The following is a 22740-nucleotide window of genomic DNA, read 5'->3' as shown; positions in this document are numbered from 1 at the left end:
ATTTACATTTGCACACACAGCTACAATGACAGCCAATCCGAGCGACTGTGAGAATATAAGATTTCAAACCCCCTGGATGATCACCAATGAGATACTATAAGCAGTGCACTCAGCAAATGAATCTTCTCTTTTTGCGTTACCTGCGGGGTACCCTGGGGGACGAAGTTAGCAGTGCATGGTGGCATCTCTTTGACTAAATGTTCAGAGGACAACAGAGGTTCGGTCTCCGCATTCACAGTAATTGCCACGTAATCCCGAGGGGAACACATGAGCTGCAGAGGTGGAGAAAGAAGAAGCTCATTATATTGACAATCAAAAAAACATGTTTCAAACAGTTTGTAGTTGTCATGAGATCTGAAAGCTTTTTGATTGGTTCAGACTTTTCTTCGTAATGAGTGAGAACATCTAAATTATTACTTACTTAAGTTTACGCTGGCACTGCAAGCTTTATGATGGCTAAGACAATCATAATATACTGTATTAGTGACTGCTGAAATCTATCTATCTGGGTTCTTCCGGACATTTTTGTTCTTTGTTGATTTCATACTTCTTTCTCCTTTTTCACAATTCTCTTTATTCATTCTAATTCTTGCTTTTTCTTCTCTTTCATCCCTCTATTCCTCTCTTTCATTATCTTTCTCTCAAAGAAGAAGTGAATTCTTGCAGAAATGTTTCTGTAAGGCCCACTTGGCTGCGCCTGAATGGGTTTGATGGTAGTGGAGTAGCGGCTGAAACCCGAATCCTATCCGAGTTCCTCCTGACTCCATCTTTACATGTTTGCTCTTTACTTTTTAAGGTTGTTTCCCTTTAAAGTAAAACTAGATCTACTCCACAAATTTGAGCAATAAGCAAGAGCAGACCCGATCTGAAGCGACATTTCACCTGCTTCACAGCAGGCTTCCTCTGGCCAACAGTACATACATGTACATATATTGTTGCAGGCCAGGGGTCGGGTGAGAAGACCACTGGGGGGGGGGGGAAGACTCTATCTCGGCTCCCACCAGACTCCCCGGAATTGTAGGCCGTCACAAACGGATAATTCCGTGATCGGCGGGTCACCTAACCGACCGTGGACGCCAATAACTCAACCGCATGACCTAGGGTCCTCCCTTCTATGGGTTAATCAGGTTACCTAATTAATCACGTGATTTAATTACCGGGGAACACGCCCTCAGTACGCCTTGTCCGAACCGGATCACTCTTCTGGATCGGATCACTTTACCGGATCGGATGCAGCCGAGCGACACTGTTCAGGTCGTACCAGCGAGAAGGAATGGATCATTGGGAATAAATTCGCGGCTAAGCTCTGATTCGGACCATGCTGGATCAATGAAGGAAACCAAAAAAACGAGCTGGGAACATTCCTAATAATGATTTATTTACAGGCAACTTACAAAAGGGGACACTGAGCAGATTTAACGTGAAAATAATAATGATAACAATAATGATCTTCTGCATTCTTCCTTAAGTAGACAGGTGCCAGGACACACACACACACACACACACACACACACACACACACACACACACACACACACACACACACACACACACACACACACACACACACACACACACACACACACACACACCCCGATGAAGAGAAAGTATTGAAACAAGAAGGGAGAGGAGTTGAGGCTACGATCTCGGTACCTTTGTACTTGAGTGCACGAACGAGCCACCAATACGTTTCGGGGGGGGTGCGGGGTGGGGGAATGCTCCGTGGTGCAGTACCCGACAGCTGGTGCATCGTCTTTGGCTTCAGCAGCACGTGTGGAGACCGTGGGCATGAAGGAGGGGCTTGAGTGGAGAAGGGGCGGAGCCCAGAGTGCGTGGATGGAGTGGTAGGAGGGACCAGGTAGGCGGGTGGGGTCAATGTTGTGTGGGCGGAGCCGAGGAGGTGAAGTCCAGGCAGCAGGAGGTGGGTCGTGGTGAAGTCGGGCAAAGAGATGAGAGCGAGAAAGGCGGCGGGACTACTCCGACCTTTTATAGGCCTCGCAGCGCGGGGCAGGGGGCCACCCTGAAGCGAAGTGTCATGACCTGAATCTGGGGCTCTGATTTGCCCCGACCCCTCACGCGGCTTGCTAACTTTGGCCGGAAACCGCAACACTCCATTCCCGGCAAGGTCATCCCATACAGCAAATATATTCTGCTCCGACCCCACAACATGACACGAATCGCCCACACCGAACTTGGCGCACGAATCGTCCCGTAAAAAAACCCCGGCTGTGCCCTGACGACCGGCCGAGGGTCCCGCATGCCCGCTTGGGCGTCCAACCAGAGCTGATCAATGCGCTTGCTCTGCGTGCGCCAACGCGGCCCGCACTGTACAACATTCCCCTGCTCGATCGCAGCTTCACTGGCCGTAGATACGAGAAGACGTTCACCATCCATGGGGAATCCGCTGCTGCCAGCGAGGGCTGAAGGTACATTGTTATGGATAAAATCCATGCATGTTTCGCACAGTATGCGCGGATCCGCCATGGCCCATGTGGTCAGTGCTCACGTTCGCCCGATTCTGCTTGCGTGTGCGCGGGGTGAACACCAATATGTATCAGATATTTGGTTGAAAAGGAACACGCCGCTTTTACTTTGCACACTCGCAACCAGCCCAACGTGGCGTGGAGTCGCCTTTATCGGCCTCCGTACACGTTTCGTGCAGCGTGCGCGTCGTGCTGGCTGTGTTTCCTGTGTTGTGAAAAACACTATTCGTGCAGCCTCTGAAGAAGTATTCATTCGTATGCCTTTTTAATGCAACCGGCAATCTTCCCCAGATCATCGGAAGCTCGAGTTGATAATCCCGAACTGCCAAGTGCACTGGATGACTCGCTGCACACGTTGGGTTGAGGACTCGCTTGGGAACGAGGGCTCTGCGCTGTTAATGCTCGCGCATCATAGTTTCCTCGCAGCAGCGCCGCACGCGCTGACCTCCGCGAGGACCCATCTCCGCGAAGGCGCACGTTGCGCAGATTTACCTCAGGAATAATCAGAAAATAAGAGTCGGGATGAAATGAAGAAGGAATGATGTAAGCAAACCTAGCGATGAGATCATCGCAACGCACGCTCCTGTTGTCCCACCAGACAAAAGGGAAGGGACTATCTTCACGTTTAATAATGAAATAACTGTCTTGGCACCACTATCTGTTGGATGCCTGCGGTTCCGAGAACTGCAACAATATATGTATGTATGTATGTATGTATGTATGTATGTATGTATGTATGTATGTATATATATATATATATATATATATATATATATATATATATATATATATATATATATATATATATATATATTTCCATTCAAGATTAAATATCACCTTACCTTCGCCAATCCATCACCCCTCATCTCCAGTGTCTGCACAGCGTTTTCTAAGGCCTGTTCACAAGGCCCCGGGTCGAAGTGCACAAAGGCCAGCTGCCATGCGGTCAAGATAGAAACAATATCGAATCTGCAGCTACACGAGACACTTCAAAATGACCTCTTCCAAGGCTTACAGCCACTGAAACCATTTCCTCTGAACAGGCAGATTAATAGATTTTAAATGGTGCACATAATTTTGGAATGATAATTATTTAACAAATCTCAAATCTGAACCATTAGCTACAAATAACCATCTCACTCTACCTTAAGTCCTGCCTCTTTCCACCTCTTTCCGTCCATACTTCGCTCGTTTTAGGATACCAGCAATTGACTGCGACAATGGGAGAATGAATGCAACACACCGAGCAGCAGGTGGTGCCTAAGGAGGACCTCGTTGGATACAGCGAGACGCAGGTCAATGCTCGGGTTGAGCTGCAGGAAGGAAGTTCATACCAGAAAGTTATAAATATCGATGTGCTTCATAGAGACATTTAAACTAGTGCAAAGTGTTTTCAAAAGCCAAGAATCAGAAAGGAATTCCATCAAAACTTGCTGTTTCAGCCTGTGTGTGTGTGTGTGTGTGTGTGTGTGTGTGTGTGTGTGTGTGTGTGTGTGTGTGTGTGTGTGTGTGTGTGTGTGTGTGTGTGTGTGTGTGTGTGTGTGTGTGTGTGTGTGTGTGTGTGTGTGTGTGTGTGTGTGTGTGTGTGTGTGCTAATGTACACAAGCAAGTTATTGAACAGACAAATTGTGCAGCTGCAGTTTAGAAGAATAGTAAAAGGTGATGCTTGGCATGATAGAACAGTAATCAACAAAGATCTCATTTCATCAGCATATTTGGTGAAATGTTCATGATCAGGTGATGTCCCCACAGGCCAACCATGAACAATCATCCACAAGGGACATTGTGCAATAGTCACATTGATTGTCACAAGATCACATCAACACCCAAAACACTTCAGAAAGAAGACATTCATAAACGAGTGAAATTAAGGGCAGAAAGAGGAAAGGCCAAAAAGGATGAATATGTTTTTGGAGTTCTTGCTTATCATGAGCCTCACGAATGGATTAACCACTCACAAGGAAGTATATATATATATATATTTTTTGTTTTCAGGTGAGATGAAGATGAAAGCTGGAAGAGAAGCACGTCATACCTCTTTGCTGTGAAAGTGGCTCATGGTGGCGAAAGAAAGTGTGAGGCCAAAAGCAAGAGGTAGTCCGAGGAAGGCAGCACTCCAAACACCGAGGTTTGGAGAAAAGTGCCAGATTGTGGCAGAGATGTCACACCACCCAGTGATGAAGAGCAGCTGATGCAGGGTTTGAAAGGGTAGGAGAGGGGATGATGGGGGTAAATGAGACAGATGAGATTGAAGTTAAGGTTTATGGAAACTGAAGGGTCTCCTAGCACAGCATAATTGACAGTGACAATCTAGTTTTCGTAAGGTGTTCATCTCGCTGCAAAGTTCAGAAGGTGAGCGTGAATGTGTCAATCTGACCAGCAGAAGCAGCAGGCTGCAGGACTCAGACACGAGCACGATGAGACGGCGTAACTGTGGATCTTGTATCGTTGCCGAGAGAGCCACGTTAATATCACCCAAGGGTACCTGCTCACAGAACCAATGGAACAATCAGAGCAATTACATCGGTCAATGGTCCTACGAGTCAATGGGATGTTCTGACAAAAGGTCGAGTCTCAGGGTCTACTTCAGGTTCGTATCCCTGCAGTCTTTTCTATTTGACCAATTCTCTCCTCTCCCCAATGCATCCGTACATTATGGTTCTTTCCAGTTTCCTTTTCACTCCATTTTGTGTGTTGGTCCTCCTGTTGCTGTGCTCGTCCATGAGCCTTCTTACCTGTATTTTTTTTTAATTCAGAATAACCTTGTACAAGTGACTGACGAAGGAAGAGTGCACCATCCCTTGGATGGATGTTAAAGTGGGCGATCTATCTACTAGCATTAGCTGGTGGACGTTAAAGATTGCATGGTGTCCTTCCCCAAGAGTAGGTGACGAATCGTCTGGCACACTGAACAAATTCCAAATTCCTACTCTAACCAACTTAGTCAAACGTCAGGCCAGCCGGTTCATGAAAGACTTGAGGCCAAAAACTTTCCTGGCTGACCCACGAGAAGGTGGGAATGATTAAGCTATTGTAGTTTAGTCATCGGAGTAATGGTAGTGCCATACTATAATATGAGTAATAGTTGTGTTTGATCTGTTATTAGAGCATTAAATTAAAAACTACAACATTTTGGAGGAAAAAAAAAAGGGATTCCACGTGATTACCAGGAGAGAAAACAATAAAACAACTACAAGGGCACTAGGTAAAGTGCATACCTCCAACAAGCTGATTAGTTTCGATTTTGTATCCCACTGATAGGCCGGATCTGCATTTGGACCTGAACCAAAATCTAATTGGCTTGTTCTTGTCACCTAACCAACTCATTCAGCTAGTTTTGTCCAAATCCATCAATAACTTTTTGAGATATCGTGCTATATATCGTTTTAGCCCAATCACTCAATGGTGAAAAATCACATTAACAATTCTGGTATCTGGATCCAGATCTTCAGCAAAATCGAATCAATTCTTCCTTGTTACTTATGCAACCTTTCCACCAAGTTTCGCCCAAATCCATCAACAACTTTTTGAGATATCCTGCCAGATGTCGTTTTTGGCCTAATCTCCCAATGGTGAAAAATCACTTTAAAAATTCTGGGATCCAGATCCAGATTCAGATATTCACCAAAATCGAATCATTTTGTCTGCCACGCACCCAAGCTCTCCACCAAATTTCGTCTATATCCATTCACAGTTTTTTGAGATATTTTGTTCACAAACAGACAAACAGACCGACAGACAGGGGTGAAAAAAAACCTCCATGTACCTTCGGTGGCAGAGGTAATAAGATGTTAAACAGAAATGCGCAAGGAGACGTACAGGAAAATATATTGTGCAATCTTATGTCGATGTAATTGTGGATGAAACAGCTGGCTCAATGTCTTTTCCGAAGAAGGGTGAGATCCAAGATGCAGCGGCACCTGTTGGCACCCCAGGAAGGCAGTGTCGTGTTTAACTCCGTCCGGTATCAATCCCAGGTGTGGAGGGTTCAAAGGCGAGCACATCAGAAACCGAGTATTCCTGCCTTCCATGATAATTACTGCGAAGGCAGACCTACATGAGCCAGCATGACAGACCACCGGTCAAAAGGGGCCCAAAGTGCAACGGTCAATGATTACCTGTACACCAGCCAGGTCGAGTTCTTGCTGAACTTGCTTGCAATCGCATATCATATCCCAGCTCTGGTCTGTCTTGCCCCACAGGACAATCACATGTCCATTGCACAGTGCTGGAAAAAGCACCACAAATATGTCATTATTATCAGCACAATCAATATTCATCATCATATACTCATTTGTACTACAATGGGAACAAAAGAGTTTTCATTTTATCATCACAAACATCGTCATCTCATGATTTAACAAACAAAAAAAAAACCCTTTAAACCCATTGGGATACACAGGATGAGGCCTTATGGCTTTTTCGTTTTATCACCGGAGGTTAAAATCACGGAGCACAAGCTCAATCATGTGTCGATCCAGAGTCGGCAAGCTCCTCATGGGGCTGTCAGGAAAGGATGGAATGCTGTTATCAACATGTTATAACAGTAGTGATGGTCCGTTCAATTCAACTTGATCCTCTCATAAATTGTAGGATTGAGACTGAACCATTTTTTCCCCAATGGCAGTAGTTTTGGAACTCCATGCTGTTTACCATGTCATCGTCCTCCTTCATATTTCATCAGTACATATGACATGTTCATTAAATTCCCAAACAATTCTGGAATATTATGTTGGAGCTTCACCGATAATACTGTTGTCGCCGCGCGGTTCGTCCCAGGGTCCCGGTGCGAGTTCTGGCAGGCCGAGTCAACAATGGCTGCAACGGCTGACTCAGTCGATGGCACCGAGCCAGATCAAGTGTCCACTGCCACAATACCGTGCTGGTCGGACCTCCGAGTCAGCTGATTTGTTGTGTTACTTCGGTGCTGCATCCCTGATCTCTAATTAACGGCTGAGCGTAGCCAGTGAGGCGCACGGTACGGTCTTGCATAGAGTGCTGGTTATCCGTAACCAATTAGTCCCTTAACACACTTTTCAAAATTGGAATTGCTATCACGACTGGCCAAATTCACCCCGACACCAGGAATATTTAATAACAAATTATGGGGCACGGGGAATGGGAATACAATAATGATGACACAATGAAACCCTTTACCCACCAACATTTATCGTGCCCACGAAACAAAGAACGATCGGAAGATTCCTTAAATAGCCTATGTCTTATCGGGGCCCAATCATTCTACCTACGTGAGATAGACAACAGAGTGACAAGACAGGAATACCCGGCGATGCCTGACAGGACATGAGCAGGCACCGACCATGGCTTTGCTGCAATTCAAGTCCGGTCCGAGAGGAGAGAGATGAGCATGGATGGAGGGTGGGGCATGGTGGAGCACAGCGCTGGAGGGACAACATTCAAAGGGAAAGCTCCCATGGCACTCCCACGCAGTTTGTCATGGTGAGGTCCCAGGCTCATCTCTCCTTCCTCCTCCTCCACTGTATGCCCACTTTTATAAGGTTTGTCCCCACCTTCTGCTATGGAACACTTAGCCCCTCCCTTCTGGGTTGCCATTGGTCCATGGGCAGGGCAAACTCTTCCTGACCTCACCGAACCAGGCTGCTGGTAATCGGTGTGGCCGTCTTGGGTTTCCTCTCAAAATTGTGCTGAAACGCCTACCTGGACGCTTTAAAAGAACATAAATTTTTTATAGAGGGTAAAACATCAAATAAAAGTTCAAAGGGTTGGTGGTTTTTAGATGGGTAGTGGTGGACAATTTGGGTATCAATGGGTCCTTGCAAAAGCCAATTACTCCACTCTGTTTATCTCTAGTCGCCATCGACATCAAAAATGGTACAAGGGGGAAGCATCTCCTAACTATCCTAGCACATCGAAACATTTTTCTCTTTTTTTACCATTATCCCCCCTCAAGTGTGGCCATATGTAACCAACTTACCTGCTGCTCCATGTGCTGGTGCTCCAACAAGTTTGGCCCTCACCGTCAAATTTTCCTCCTGTGCCATTACACAATCCATGGATGGGCAGTGTGGCTCCCTTTTCAGGCCACTGCCTGCTTCACAGATACGACACCTCCGCGCTGCTGAGACCCCCTCCGAGTTACCTCACTCCAGCAAAATTCTGGGGAGCCCTCTCTGGCTCCCTCAGAAGTGCCCTTTCTGGCACATAGCGCCTTGAGTCCTTTCCCAAGTACTCAAGCCTCCCTCAAAAATTTGTGTTGCCCCTTTCAGCCCCATGGCCTCTGGGCCAGGATGCTCCCAGCACCCGAGTACCCCTCCTCAAAAGCAAACATACCATGAGCCACACTCCCTGCCCATTACATTAAATCTTGCACCTTTGCAATTAAAAAGAAAAAAAAAAACTTTCCACAACCAACAACAACACCGGAACGGCATCTGCGTTCCGAAACAGCTGAATCTCCTCTATCGACACAACTCTAATATTGTTCACTAAACAATTTGGATCCACATACCTCATTCACATTCACCTCATTAACTCATCATCCATTCCTCAACCATTCCTAATCTCGTGGGGACAAGAAGGAGAAGAAGGAGGAAGGCATCTATCCGAACATCAGCCAATTCGAAATAAATATCCCAACGTCAATTTAAAATGTCATCTAAAATCCCTTCTCTTTCTCATGGTCATTCCAGTCATCCTGCCTGCTCTATAGCCTGGTGTTGGCTTAGTGGTTAGGGTGGCGGCTTGGGATCCTCGGGTCTTGAGTTCAAACCTCGTTGGGCCGCTGAATTAATACATCAGGAGGTTGACTCAGCCTGTCATCCTTCCGAGGTCGGCAAAATGAGTACCAGTGCACTGGTAAGGGGGACACTGCATCACTGGTAAGGGGGACACTGCATCACTGGTAAGGGGGACACTGCATCAGCGGCATAGCCGCGTCCCAACCAATGATGCAACCAGCAGCCACAGGCTGCACTTGATAGAGAGAGCCTGCTCTATTCGTCTTCTGCCCTCCTAATTATCCCCTGGGCCCTGTGGATTCTCAGCCTTCACGTACTCAGCACTTGTTCCACGGGATCCACAAGGGAACTACAGAGACCCTGCAGCTGCGGTCACCACGGTCACCATGCAGGTCACCCTGCACCAGCATCGCATGTCCGTTTTAATTTTCCAGCACAAACTTGTGCTTGAAGGTCCCCCGGGATGCTTTAAAAGAACATAAAAGACAGATTACGGAGTGTAGAACATTAAATAAAGGTTCAAAGGGATGGTGGACCGTGGACATCATCTCATCATAAAGTGACACATATCTCATATCACAATTATGTTACTTCACACTTATTCTAAGACATATAATATGGGATATAACAAAACTATGCTAAGCAATGTTAACCCCAAGAAGTCATTTCCACAACAATACAATGACCATGAGATTACAAGATATCATGTGGATCCATGCTTTACCGCTTGCAGTTTCCTGGACTCGATTTGATCCTGAACCTTTCTGAACTCGCTCTGAGGGCTGCTCGACCATTGGCTCCGAGCGCTTTTCCAGATGTTCCATCTGCTGGGTCTCACGGCGTGGAATGGAATACTTTGGACGAACCTTGAGGTGTTCGACGACAACAAAAAGACATTTGAGACACTGAAGATGCAGTAAAAGTGGAGGTCTATGCTGAAGAACAACACACAGCACCACAATGGCATTTCGACACCACTTTTCTTCTGGCTGGACCATCGGTTCATTCCAACATCATGTGCAAACTTGTCATGTTGGTGCTTTTCCAAATTCAACTGAAACCATTACTGGGAAGGTCAAGGTTGGGTTGACAGACATATAATGGATAGCAATGTTGAATGGATGTTTTTCTGCCATGTACGAGCACAATCTTAATGTCATCAATTGTAAAGTATCTAATGGACACAGCAGTTTGAGTGCACTGCCAGTCTTTTATTGTGTGCACCATACTTAAAACCAAAGAACCCACGGCAGGCCCATCTCCACTGTATGAGCGTCTGGCTCCACTGTGGGCTCCTCCGACTTCCACTTGATCCAATACATCACATCTACAATAATAAATGTGTGTGTGTGTGTGTGTCCTCCATAACTCTAAAACCATGAAACCTAGCAGTGTGAAACTTTGCATGCACACTAAGAAACCCCCAAGGAGGTGCATGAGTGAAAATTTGTTGTACGAGATAATTAAAACACCCCTTTTGAAGATGGTTAATGGCCTTGTTTAATTAAATCTTTTATCAGGCACATCCTCGGATACCTCGCTGTCCCTTGATGGGGTCTTAATTCGCCACTTTTTGGCCTGCTCAACAATGCCTTAACTTGGAACATGCCACAACGATTTCTTAACGATAAAGTTTTTTTTCACTTTTCTCACTCATATCATCAAAGGCCTGTTCATCATAGCTACGAATTGCTGGATACATTTCAGTGCTTATAAACGCAGGGAGACACCAGCGTTCGTGGATTTATTTCATTTCTGCACATGCTATAACCTTGAGAATCTCTTAAACCAAGATAAATTACAAAATTTAAGCTCCAGAATTGAGCTTGGTAGCAGTTCCGAATGCTAAAAAGTGTTCCTTTGTCTATCTAATTCGGACATAGTTTGATATTTTGGGCATCTCCGGGAAGTGTTGAATATGAGGGATCAGTGATCGCTATAATCACTTGCCAAGCCAGCCATTCCTGATGAAACATGAAGTTGGAGTGCTTCGATTGACTTCAACAAAGTTCAGGGGACGCTCGCCCGCATTTGGTCCTGCGTTGCATTGGGTGTTGGCTGGCTCACTGAAAATGGGCAATATTATTTGACACCAAGTTTCTCCTTTTTGTACGATCATCTTTCATTATATGACCTGTCTGTTCGGCATAGATAGCTACACATGACAAATTATATGTTTCGTTTTTTAAAAGTTTTTTTCAACCGTTTTGTGGAGTGCTTGGTAAAGCCACTTGGCACATGCTCTTCAAGCTTCGATGGCGAAACCGCAGTTTGATACTGGAGTTAGGAAGGCAAAATAAGTTAGACGATTACAATGAGTAGTTTCAGCTGTTACAAAGCAATGAATCACCACATCATTGCAGGATAGCTGAGAGGTATGCATGCTTGCTCTAAGCTGTCTATCCTGGATTTGAATCCCGACCCAGCTATAAACTCATCCCGGTGTTTCACAGCAGGGTGATTCATCAATGTGTGTGAGTAGGGTAAGAATACTGGTTCTGGCTTACTTTTCCCCATGTAAATGAATGGGGGATTTTCAGCCATGAAATTTTTCTTTTTTTTCCCCTAAAAAAATAAATCCCCTTTTTAGCCCAAGGTATATTTATTTGTCTCCCCTTTTAACCTGGAGCCTGGTGTTGGCTTAGTGGTTAGGGTGGCGGCTTGGGATCCCAGGGTCCTGAGTTCAAGCCCCGTTGGCTGCTGAATTAACACCAGGGGGTTGACTCAGCCTGCCATCCTTCCGAGGTCGGCGAAATGAGTGCCAGTGTACTGGTCCCGGTGTATGCCCCGGTTAGAATAGGTGTACCATATCCCTGTGTGTCGTAAGAGGCGACCAGGGTTGGCGTCAGGAAGGGCATCCGGCCATAAAACATTGCCTCAAGAAAAAGCCAAACCCCTGCACAGCAGGGAAAAATGGCTGTAAAAACGGTCATTTTTTTATTTCCCCTTTTAACCTAGGGGCTCTCTATTCAAATAGCCCATACAACAACATAAAGATTTGTTAAAGGTGATTCTAAAGAAATATCTGAAACATCTAAGCCCCGGGACACTCTTTATCAAATAACCCATACAACAAGATAAAGATTTGTTAAAGGTGATTCTAAAGAAATATCTGAAACGTCTAAGCCTCGGGGCACTCTTTATCAAATAACCAATGCATATTGTTTAGCTCACTCATTGAACCTATAAACATTTGTTCATTCTCAAATTCCTTCAATAGTTTAATTTTCTTTGCACAATAATCCCCATCTAAAATATTGAAAAACAAAACATTTGAATCTTTATATTTTTTAAGATACCCCTTTTGTGCCATTACGAAATGATAAACTTCTCTTAATGATCTCATCCGACCACCTCCTGAGTTGCATATCATTTTGATATTGTAGTAAATTATTTTTCCATTGTTCAATTGATAACCATCAAATTTTTCAGTCCATTCAAACATATTTATTATTTTCTTTACATCCTCTAACTTATTGGTTTTTAAATTGATTCGCATATTTGTTTTATTTACCTTTGTTTTAGATATTTTTTCAATAAGACTTATTTGATATTTTTCACATTCATTATGTTTTCCATTTATATACCAAGACTGAGATTTTCTCCACTCTTTAGTTTGACTAATACTTGGTTCGACCATTTATATATTGTGAAAAACGCGGCGGTAGCCCTTAAAAACCCTAACCCATCTTCCCATCGTTAAAACTTGTGTCCATATGGAACACAATCTATTCTATTCACTCTATCATACAATACCCATATGGAACACAATCTATTTTATACACTCTATCATATATCCATATGGAACACAATCTATTCCATTATCTAAAATAAATCTCTTATCATCAAAGGCCCCTAATGCCTTTTTATTTACTTCTTCACTATATATCTTATGTTTATAACTTCTTATTGTATTCATTTTCCTATATTCTTCTTTCTTATTCATCAAACAATTATAATAATTTCTAAAAGTTATTGATTTCTTTATTACATATTTCTTTATACCCTTTAACCTTTTATCAATCTGATCACCATACTTATAAGCATATGCCTTTGCTCTCAATCCAATAAACTCACTCATTACTTTTCCACCCAACTCATCCTTAAACTTACCAATAACCTTTTCATTCTTTTTTGAAAATAACTCACTCTTCTTACTAAAATTACTTGTATCATATACTCCAATGTTTTTCTTCATATCTTTATAAACATCATCAGTTTTTATATCTAGAATAAAACTATCAGTGTCCATATACAACAATGAAACATTTTCACCATACTCTTTCTTTAAATCATTATACAAATAATCATACATCAATATCTTTGATAAATCAAGAACTGCTGTTCCAATATAAATTGGTTTATCCATGACAATACTTTCCTTTTTCATATGAATAGCAGAAAAGTTCTATGAAAAAACCTCTTCTCTCTCAAAACTTGGTTTATTTATCAATCTCGAAGCTTCTTTCCAAGATGTTGCGAATCTAATGTTTTGCCTGTTTCTAACATTCTCCATTGTCTTTCCAAAGACAGCATTATTCATCAATTTATAGAATTCCCCTTCAAATTTTACTTTTGTATTTGTTCGCATATCTGTATTGAATTTAATATACTTTTTCATCCAAGGACTTTGTTTAAATTTTAAAACTCTATGAATTTTAGCTACTCTCAACCCAGCAGATAAATATTGTCTCAAGTTCCTTTGATGCAAAACATATCCCTCTTTATCATAGAATGTTGTTAATAACTTTTCTGTTGATTTGCCTTTAATATTAAAACTTTTATGATAATCACTGAACCATTCTTTCTTTGGGGTTTCTTTCTCACATGCAAAAGGAAGGTCTTTATGCTTATTATGAAGATCACTCGGGTACTTCAAATCAACTTCAAAATAATAACCTTCTTCTTTGTCATTCAATTTCTCTTGAGAAGAAATAACAATATTCATCAAAGCCTTTTCATAATCCTTTTCTTCCACCCACTCTAATTTAGCATAAGGCAGAGATTGAGACATTGCCCATCCATACAAATTATTAGCATCAAAGTACATCAAATAATTACTATCTTTTTCACTCTCATAATTTGGAAGATATTTATTATTTGCTTTAGCATATCTTTTTGAACATACTTGTGATATTCCACCTCTCTTAGACTTCTCAATCATCAAAAGCATATCTACATCACTGACTAAATCTATATCTTGTTTTGTCATTTTCAACATTGCACTCCAAGCTAAACCAGGAGCTGTGAAATAGTGGGCAGGATCTAATCCATAACAATTTTTATTATGACAGAGTGATCTAAAAGCTTCAAACACATCAGCTAACAATAAAACATCTGTTTTTAGATACAAATCATGATATTCTCCAAGGTTCTTTATCTTAAATATTTCCCAAATTTCTTGTGCGTGTTTATATTCCTTATCACTTATCTCTTCTTCATAAAGGTTATTATAGAAACTTTCTTTTGAAGGAAGTTGTGTTTCTTTAAATCTCATAAATGAATCCAGAAACCATAAGGATAAATTCCCTTACTTGTAAGAATTTTCTCTTTACTTTGAATTTCATTCCTTGTTTCAATTTCCTCTCTAGTTAGAATTCCCTCTTTAATCAGAATTTCATCTATAATCAGAATTTCCTCTTTAGTTAGAATTTCATTCTTTGTTCGAATTTTGTGTATAATTAGAATTTCATCTTCAGTAAGAATTTCTTCATTCATTTCCTCATTAATTAGAATTTCCTCTTCACTTTGAATTCTCTCTTTAATCTGAATTTCCTCTTTAGTTAGAATTTCCTCTTTTGGAAAGAATGAATTAAGATTTGGAAAAGAGCCCGTGGAGCTTAGATTTGATGCGAGGTTGGCTAGTGGCGTTCCCATAAACTTGTAAGAATCAAGAAACCTTATACGAGTTATAGGTTTTGTGAATATCATTTTTGAAAATGAAATATACTTTTGACTTGTGTTTGTTATAGCAGAAATATTCCCTGGTGTTTTTGAAAGTTCATTTATAAATAGATGTGTATCATAGTTGGCGCTGTTGTGAAGAAAGACTGGAATAAAAGAAGGTAATTTATAATTAAGATTACAACAGGAATGAGCGGGACCTCTATATTTACCAGTAAGATGACAATGATCCCGAACTTTAGACTCCTCAACTTCCTCCTCACAAATATGACAGATATTGTTCTTTCTAAATTCTAATTTTTCTTCTATGGTTAATTTCATCGGTTCATTTGTTTCTTTCATTAATTTAGTTAGTCTTATACAATCCTTTTCTAATCGTTTTACAAACTCTTGTGAAGCATTTTTTCCACTATACTGTTCAAGTTTATTATACTTTTCTCCAACAGATGATTTGATATAATAACAGAAACCACAAGGAATATGTTTTTGATATTTATTTGTATATGGTTCTTTTGGATTAGGAGAAGCAGTATTTATCTTTTTAAGGATACATTCAAAATCAGCCTATATCACAAATGGGTGCATGATAGATTTATTATAATCTTCAAAATAAATCTTTTCACCAGGTTTAGGCATTGTAATTACAGCTGATTTATGATTACTACAATATTTTGAATGTTGTTCTAATCGTTCTTTTGTATGAAATGAATTAAGACATCGCTTACAAGGATATATTTTGTTTGCTGTTCTGAATACCTGAGAAGAGATTAATCTTGATAAATTATTGATGTATGTGTAATGTGAATTCTTTCCAACACTAAAATATAAAAGATCAATGTGTGTTTCTTCATTTTTATAGTTGTTTGAAATTTTTAATATTTGAACTTTGTTTGTATCCGTTAATCCATATACATTAATAGAAAGATTATTCTTTTTCTCAAATTTAGGAATATCTGTTAGTGGCATTGGGAAATTAAAATCTTTAATGTCCAAGGTATTCTCATATTTCATATATTGTTTTACTCTTTCTGAATTACATTTTGGTGGATGTAAGTGAGCAAGAACAGACCAGAGAAAACATTTATTATCATTATTCTTAATATTAACAACTGCCTTCTTTCGTTTTATTTCTTTTGGTAATTCAATATAAGAAGAAGCTTTAAGAGGGTTTGATTTTCGAATGTGTATATCTAAAAAGATGATTTTTTTAATATTGAATCCACTTCCTACCACTGTATTATCAACATCCTCCTCTTGTCTTGATAGTTCTTCATAAACCCCACTATTCAAAAAATCTTGAAATGATGTTATAAAATGAAGATCTGTCCTCATATAAGGAGTTTGTTCTTCATCTTGTCTTTTCATATTCATTTTCACTCCCATATAAAACTTTAAAGTTTTCATTTCTTTTAATGTCTTTTTAATAAATTTTTCAACATCAGGTTTCACTATTTCAATTGATTCAACTATTGATGATGGACCGGGTTCTCCAAATTGAAAAATCCTTATTTTTATATGCCCTTTAAATGCCCCATCAGTGTTTTCAATATAATAGTCTCCCTTTACTTTAAACTCATTTTTCTTGTGTTTTTGTGATTGAAGATGCCTATTATAACTACTCTTCAAAACATCCTTTGAGCAGGTATCACAATGTTTTCTTTCCAACTCAAGAGGGGATATTTTGTGAAATAGATTAAATGTGTGTTTGTTGGTTCGGAGGTGTTTTCTATAATGTTTATATTCGTGATTACAAACATCGCAGTATGTTGTATTCACCATATTTATATAATAAAACTTTGCTTAAACTAAAATTTTCTTGATGAAAATTTTGTTTATTTTACAGGTGAATCTGTGCTTAAACTAAAATTTTCTTGATGAAAATTTCGTTTATTTTACAGGTGAATCTGTGCTTAAACTAAAATTTTCTTGGTGAAAATTTCGTTTATTTTACAGGTGAATCTGTGCTTAAACTAAAATTTTGATAAAAATTTCGTTTATTTTACAGGTGAATCTGTGCTTAAACTAAAATTTTCTTGATGAAAATTTCGTTTATTTTACAGGTGAATCTGTGCTTAAAACCATTTTATCCTCCAACTTTTTCACTTAATAAATACAATGTTTCAAGACACAAAAGACAAGTTTCAATCAATCTCTTCATTTGTTAAAGATGCTGAGAAATATGTCAAGGATGTAAAATTGAACAAAGATAAATATAACAACTATTGGATAAAAACAATTATGGTGGATATGATGAGTTCTTCAATTTACTTCAGTGGAAGGGCTTTTAGTATACCTGGAAGAACATCAATTAAGGTATCTCTAACAAAAGTTTCTCCTCTCCTTCTGGCAATATATTCAAAACTAGAAAAAGCAATGAAACAAGAAAAGGTATCAAAAAATAAAAACCTTATGGATGAAGCTTTAGAAAGAAAAGATAAGACCATCTGTAATATGCAAGGAGAAATGTGTATTTTTTTCAACAACCCTAAAGATATAAATCCTGATGAAATAAAGGATGTCAATATATCAGGTGAAACGACATTTCGTTCAATTGTAGTTAAGGATCATTTTAAAATTACGTTTAATATAAAAAATGTAGCAGTTGAATCTGTTAATGAAAAAATGTATATCGATATCGATGGTAATGTTTTTTCTACTAATTAAATGAGCCAATATTCAACTGAAGATTTTGAAGATTATGAGAGTGATTATGATACCGAGAGTTTCCATTCAAACGATAGTTATGACACCGAGAGTTTGTGTTCAAATGATAGTTATGAAAGTATAGATGATTCTGAAAGTATCGAAGATGATATCGAAGATGAATTTCAGTTTAAGTAAAGTTTTACTTTATAAATATGAATAGTTTACTCGATTTTGAGCCTCTTGAATTCCATGATTCTCCATATGACAAATTTGAGAATTGTCCTGCGTGTGAAAGACGGGGATTAAACACAGAGTCAAAAGCCTATAAACAATGTATATTCTGTGATTATCTTCTAATTAATGATAATCAAAAATATAAAAAGGAAAATAATTCTTTTAGATTTACACCAAAAATGAATTACTTTACAAGATTGATTAGAGAAATGAATGTAAAGTACGAGGGTGAGAACACACCTTTCCTTACAAGGGAAGAAACTGAACGTATTAGAGAAATGTTCAAAGGATTGTTGTTATATATTATTCATGGATGTGATTTTCAGGGAAATATCAACACAAGATATTGCATAAATAAAATAATGGATTATCTTGAAATTAAACCTGAACTTAGGATAAAATATAGAATTTCGAAAAAAGCCAATAATAAATTAAATAACCTGTTTTCCAAATATATAAATGAATGATTTTTTACCCATTTGGGAAAATAAGATAAAATTTGACAACCATAAAAATCTCCCAAATTCATTAAGATGCCTCATAGTTGGTTCAAGTGGATGTGGAAAAACCTGCTTACTTTTAAAGATGCTCCTCACTCCCAACTTTTTAGATTATGATAATTTAATAATTTTCACAAAGTCGAGTTTTCAACCAGAGTATCAACTACTCTCACAAGGTTTTAATGCTGGTCTTCAAAAAGAAGATATAATCGGTTTATTTAAACTTCAAAAAAACCTAAATGATTTTAACATTGAAGATATAATACAACTATTTTGTGATACACAGAGATGTAAAAAGAAATCAAAACCGATAACTTGTATTCTGAGTGATAATACGGATGATATACCGTCTCCCCAAGATTTGGATAAATCCAAAAAGAACCTCGTTATCTTTGATGATTGTGTTAATGAGAGAAACCAAACGGTAATGGACAGCTACTACACAAGAGGGAGACATTCTTCTTGTAATTGTATTTATCTTAGTCAATCGTACTTTCAACTTCCTCGTCGTTCCATCAGAAACAATGCTAATACTTTTATTTTATTCAAGTTAAATTCAATAGATATAAACAATTTTTGGAGAGACAATTGTTCTACATTATGTAGTAAAAAGGAATTTGGGGATTACATGAAACACACGACTGAAAAATATAAATATATTGTTGTGAAACAAGATGAGATATTAAATGATATTTTTCAATAAATAAATGGATGCGAAAGAAAGAGCAAGAAGATTTAGGGAACATCAAGAGTTGGTTTCAAAAGTTGTAAAACAGCAGGAAGACATAAAGAAGAAACGCAGACAGAAACTAACGGGCGAAGAAGCATTTGAAAGAAAACAAGAGAAATTTTTTAAACCACTTTTAAAAACTTCCCAAGAAAAAATGAAAGATGTTTCCACAGTAGAATATACTCCTAAAAAACTTCAAATGTTAAAAGATTTCAGTCAAATGACGGAGGAAGAATTAGAGCATATTGGAGAATTAGAATATCATGATGAAGAATTATTTCAACAACTGGAAGAGATTAATCAACCCCCTGATTATATTGTGAATGCTGTTCAAAACAATGAATATTCAGCGGATTCAAAAACCAAAGCAGGGCTCATTCCAACAGAACAATCAGCAATATTTCATCTTGTTCAAGAAAAGGTATTGATATTTAATGATGAATTAAGGTTCTTGGGTTCTGCTCAACCCCCTGTTAAACTAACTCCGAGATTAATGTTTCTTCTCACAAAAGATGGAAGACAAGGTTCAACTGTGAGGGATGAATCAAAGTATATTGATAAACCATTGGATATGGAAAATAATGATGATAGAGTATATATTGATCTGCTGAACACTCTAAATTATAAGGTTATTCTTTCTGGTAAAAGTAGGAAGAATGAGAAGGAGAAACACATTATTCAGGCTTTAAGTATCCTTGGTTCAGGTGTTAGTTTTCTTCCAAATGACCCATCGCAATTAGTTAATAGACTGTTATTGTTGTTAGGCAGTAAGAAGGCTGGAAATAACAATTGTTTTAATGAAGCATCAGCCATTTTAGACCAGTTGATGAACATGAAAATAATTAATAAATATCAATATAAAGACATTTTATCTCATATTAAATAAGATGAGAAGCACAATCCTTAGTTTCAATTTCACAACAAGCGACCACACATCTTCATTCCCATACCCACTACAACTTGACACAACAAAAGAATATGAGGCATCTTTATTGTCCATGGAAACTTATAATACCTTATTTAATATAACCGAGAAAAATGACAAGTTTAGTTATAATCCGGGAAGTGGATACAAAACGATAACAGTCTCACCCGGAGCATATGAGATTTCTCAAATATCTTCCGAAATTGCTCGTCTTATAAAAGAACAGGGTGATGAACCAAAAAATATTGTTATAAACATTCAAAAACATACTTCAAAATCAACGATTAAAGTTAAAAATAACTACAAGGTTGATTTCACAATTGATAATTCATTTAGAGAGTTATTGGGTTTCTCCTCAAAAAAGATTGAAACTAATGGGACGTTTTACAGTGATAATGTCATTCAAATATCCTCAGGAATAAATTCGGTGTTAATTCACTGTGATTTGATTGATGGTGCTTATAATGATGGGAAAAAAACAAATACAATATTTTCATTCAGCGCATACTCAACCCCAATTGGTTATAAGTTCAATATGGAACCCAAAAATTTGGTTTATCTGCCTGTGTCAGGAAAAACCATACACAGAGTAAATTTTAGGATAACCGACCAAGATAATCGTGTGATTTCTTTTAATGGAGAAGTTATATCCATCAGAATTCACCTACGTGAAGTTTTCCAATAAATAAATACGATGGTTATTGTGAGGAAACACGAGTTGGGAAAATATAAAATAATTACAGGGGATGGGATGTTCCTTTCCCCATACTACAAGGGTGAAGGTATGTATCTTGGTAGAGGATACTATAAACCTAAGAGACAAAGGGGTGTTGGACATCAATTTAGAGGAGATGGGATAATTGATACTCTCATGGGTATTGGTTCAACTATTCTTAAACATAAAGATCTAATTGGTTCAACTGCTTCTGCTGTGGGAAATGTAGCAGGTGCTGTAAAGAGTATAAAAGATGCTCAGAAGGAATCTCATAAATTACAAGCAATAAAAGAAATTAAGAAAGGCAAAACTCAGTTGTCCCCCAAGAACGACAGAAAATAATTCAAATACTTGGATCAGGGTTTCAAAAGTTTTAACATCTTTTTTTCCTAAATAAATACAAGTATGGAAGCAATTGATAGTATCTATGATTTGGATGATACTATTATTATCTCAAACTCCACTAAAAAAGAAGATTACTTCAAGGTAAATGCAATAACTGGAACAGACGGGAATACGAATGGTACAAAAAGTTTTGAAATAAATAATCAACAAACCTATTTGAATCTCTCCGAAAGTTTCTTGTTGTGTAAATTTAAATTCACTAAAGCTGGGAATAACACAAACGCTACACTTGTAAATGATTTCTTCTGGAAAATGTTTGATAGTGTGCGTTTGTATATTGGAACACAAGAAGTTGAAGCGGTTGATTATGTCTCTGCTGTATCTGAAATGATAAAATTTACACTCTATACATTCAGTGATAGAATGGGAAAGGGGTCTGCCGAAGGTTTTATTCCTGATATGTCAACGGGAACAAACACAGACCCTGGATATACTCAAAGGAAAGGAATGTATAATGATGATGCAAAAACAGAAAATAGTTTTACTGTGGCAGTTCCTCTTAAAGGTATATTTGTATTTTGTGATCATGATAAAGTTCTGTATGGTCTTAAAATTAGATTTCAACTGCAGAGGAATGATAATGAAAATCGATTGCTTTTTGGTGTTGGTAGTGCTTTTGGTGAACAGAATAAATTTGTAATTGAGGAGATGAGTTGGTATATCAGTGAATATACTCCTAATCTTAAAACAGAAGAGATGTTGAATCGAAGACTTAACTCAAAGAAACCACTCAGTGTATCATACCTCAAAAGAAGATGTCAACACGTTAAACTCAATCAAACTACTTACACGTGGAATTTGGGTGTTCTGGAAGGAAAGCCACGATATCTGTGGATCATTTTTAAAAAGCCAGATGGTGATACTGCGACTGATAAGAATAATGCATTGAGTGATAATGCTAAGGTGAAACAACTTCGCGTTTCTCTAGATGGAACATTTTACCCACGAGATAGATTGGAAATTAATTGGGAAAAAATGATTTTGCTGAAGCATACAAGTCTTACCAAAAGGTGTGTGAAAGTAATGGAAATAAAGAACCTATTTTGGATATGACAGCATTTAAAAGTTTGTATACAATCTATGCGTTTGACCTGAGCGCTCAAAAGGAAACTATAAAGTCTAATCGAGTGGATACTTCCCTATACATTGAAAGAGGAGAGAGTGAAGAAGTTGATACATATTGTTTGCTTTTGGAAGAAACAGAATTGCAGATTAATACAGATAATGGTGTGATGATTAGTCTCACATAATTTTTTGTTAAATAAATGAGTGGCAAAGTACCAACTGGGGTATATGTTAATCAAATCAATCTTCATAAACTATCATCTTGTGTTCAAAATCAAAAGCCTTGTACGATTAACGTTAATACAATTCAGAGAAAAGGAGCAGTAAGAATTGATGTTTTTCTCACAAGAGAACAGGTTAAAATCTTGAATGACACTGGCTCACTTAAAATTAAAATGACAAAACCAATGTTGA

General features: G+C 38.6%; 1 protein-coding gene across 5 annotated transcripts in view; it reads right to left on the bottom strand.

The window, feature by feature from the left end:
• TMEM268 (transmembrane protein 268) overlaps positions 1-22740 on the bottom strand; it is a 51478-nt gene that overhangs the window by 2364 nt on the left and 26374 nt on the right. For all 5 annotated transcript variants that reach the window (XM_085882198.1, XM_085882200.1, XM_085882197.1 and 2 more), the window contains 7 exons: positions 9927-10068; positions 6602-6711; positions 4861-4968; positions 4519-4671; positions 3686-3796; positions 3326-3418; positions 141-272 (listed from right to left, as the gene is read on the bottom strand). In XM_085882198.1, the coding sequence (XP_085738324.1) occupies positions 141-272; positions 3326-3418; positions 3686-3796; positions 4519-4671; positions 4861-4968; positions 6602-6711; positions 9927-10068 (849 nt within the window). The remainder of the gene's footprint in view (positions 1-140; positions 273-3325; positions 3419-3685; positions 3797-4518; positions 4672-4860; positions 4969-6601; positions 6712-9926; positions 10069-22740) is intronic.

The sequence above is a fragment of the Eptatretus burgeri genome, chromosome 5 (assembly GCF_056783735.1).
Source record: "Eptatretus burgeri isolate ZD-2024b chromosome 5, Ebu_testis_v1, whole genome shotgun sequence".
Taxonomy (NCBI): Eukaryota; Metazoa; Chordata; class Myxini; order Myxiniformes; family Myxinidae; genus Eptatretus; species Eptatretus burgeri.
The sequence above is the reverse complement of the archived record's forward strand: the minus strand, read 5'-3'. Positions and strand labels throughout refer to the sequence as shown.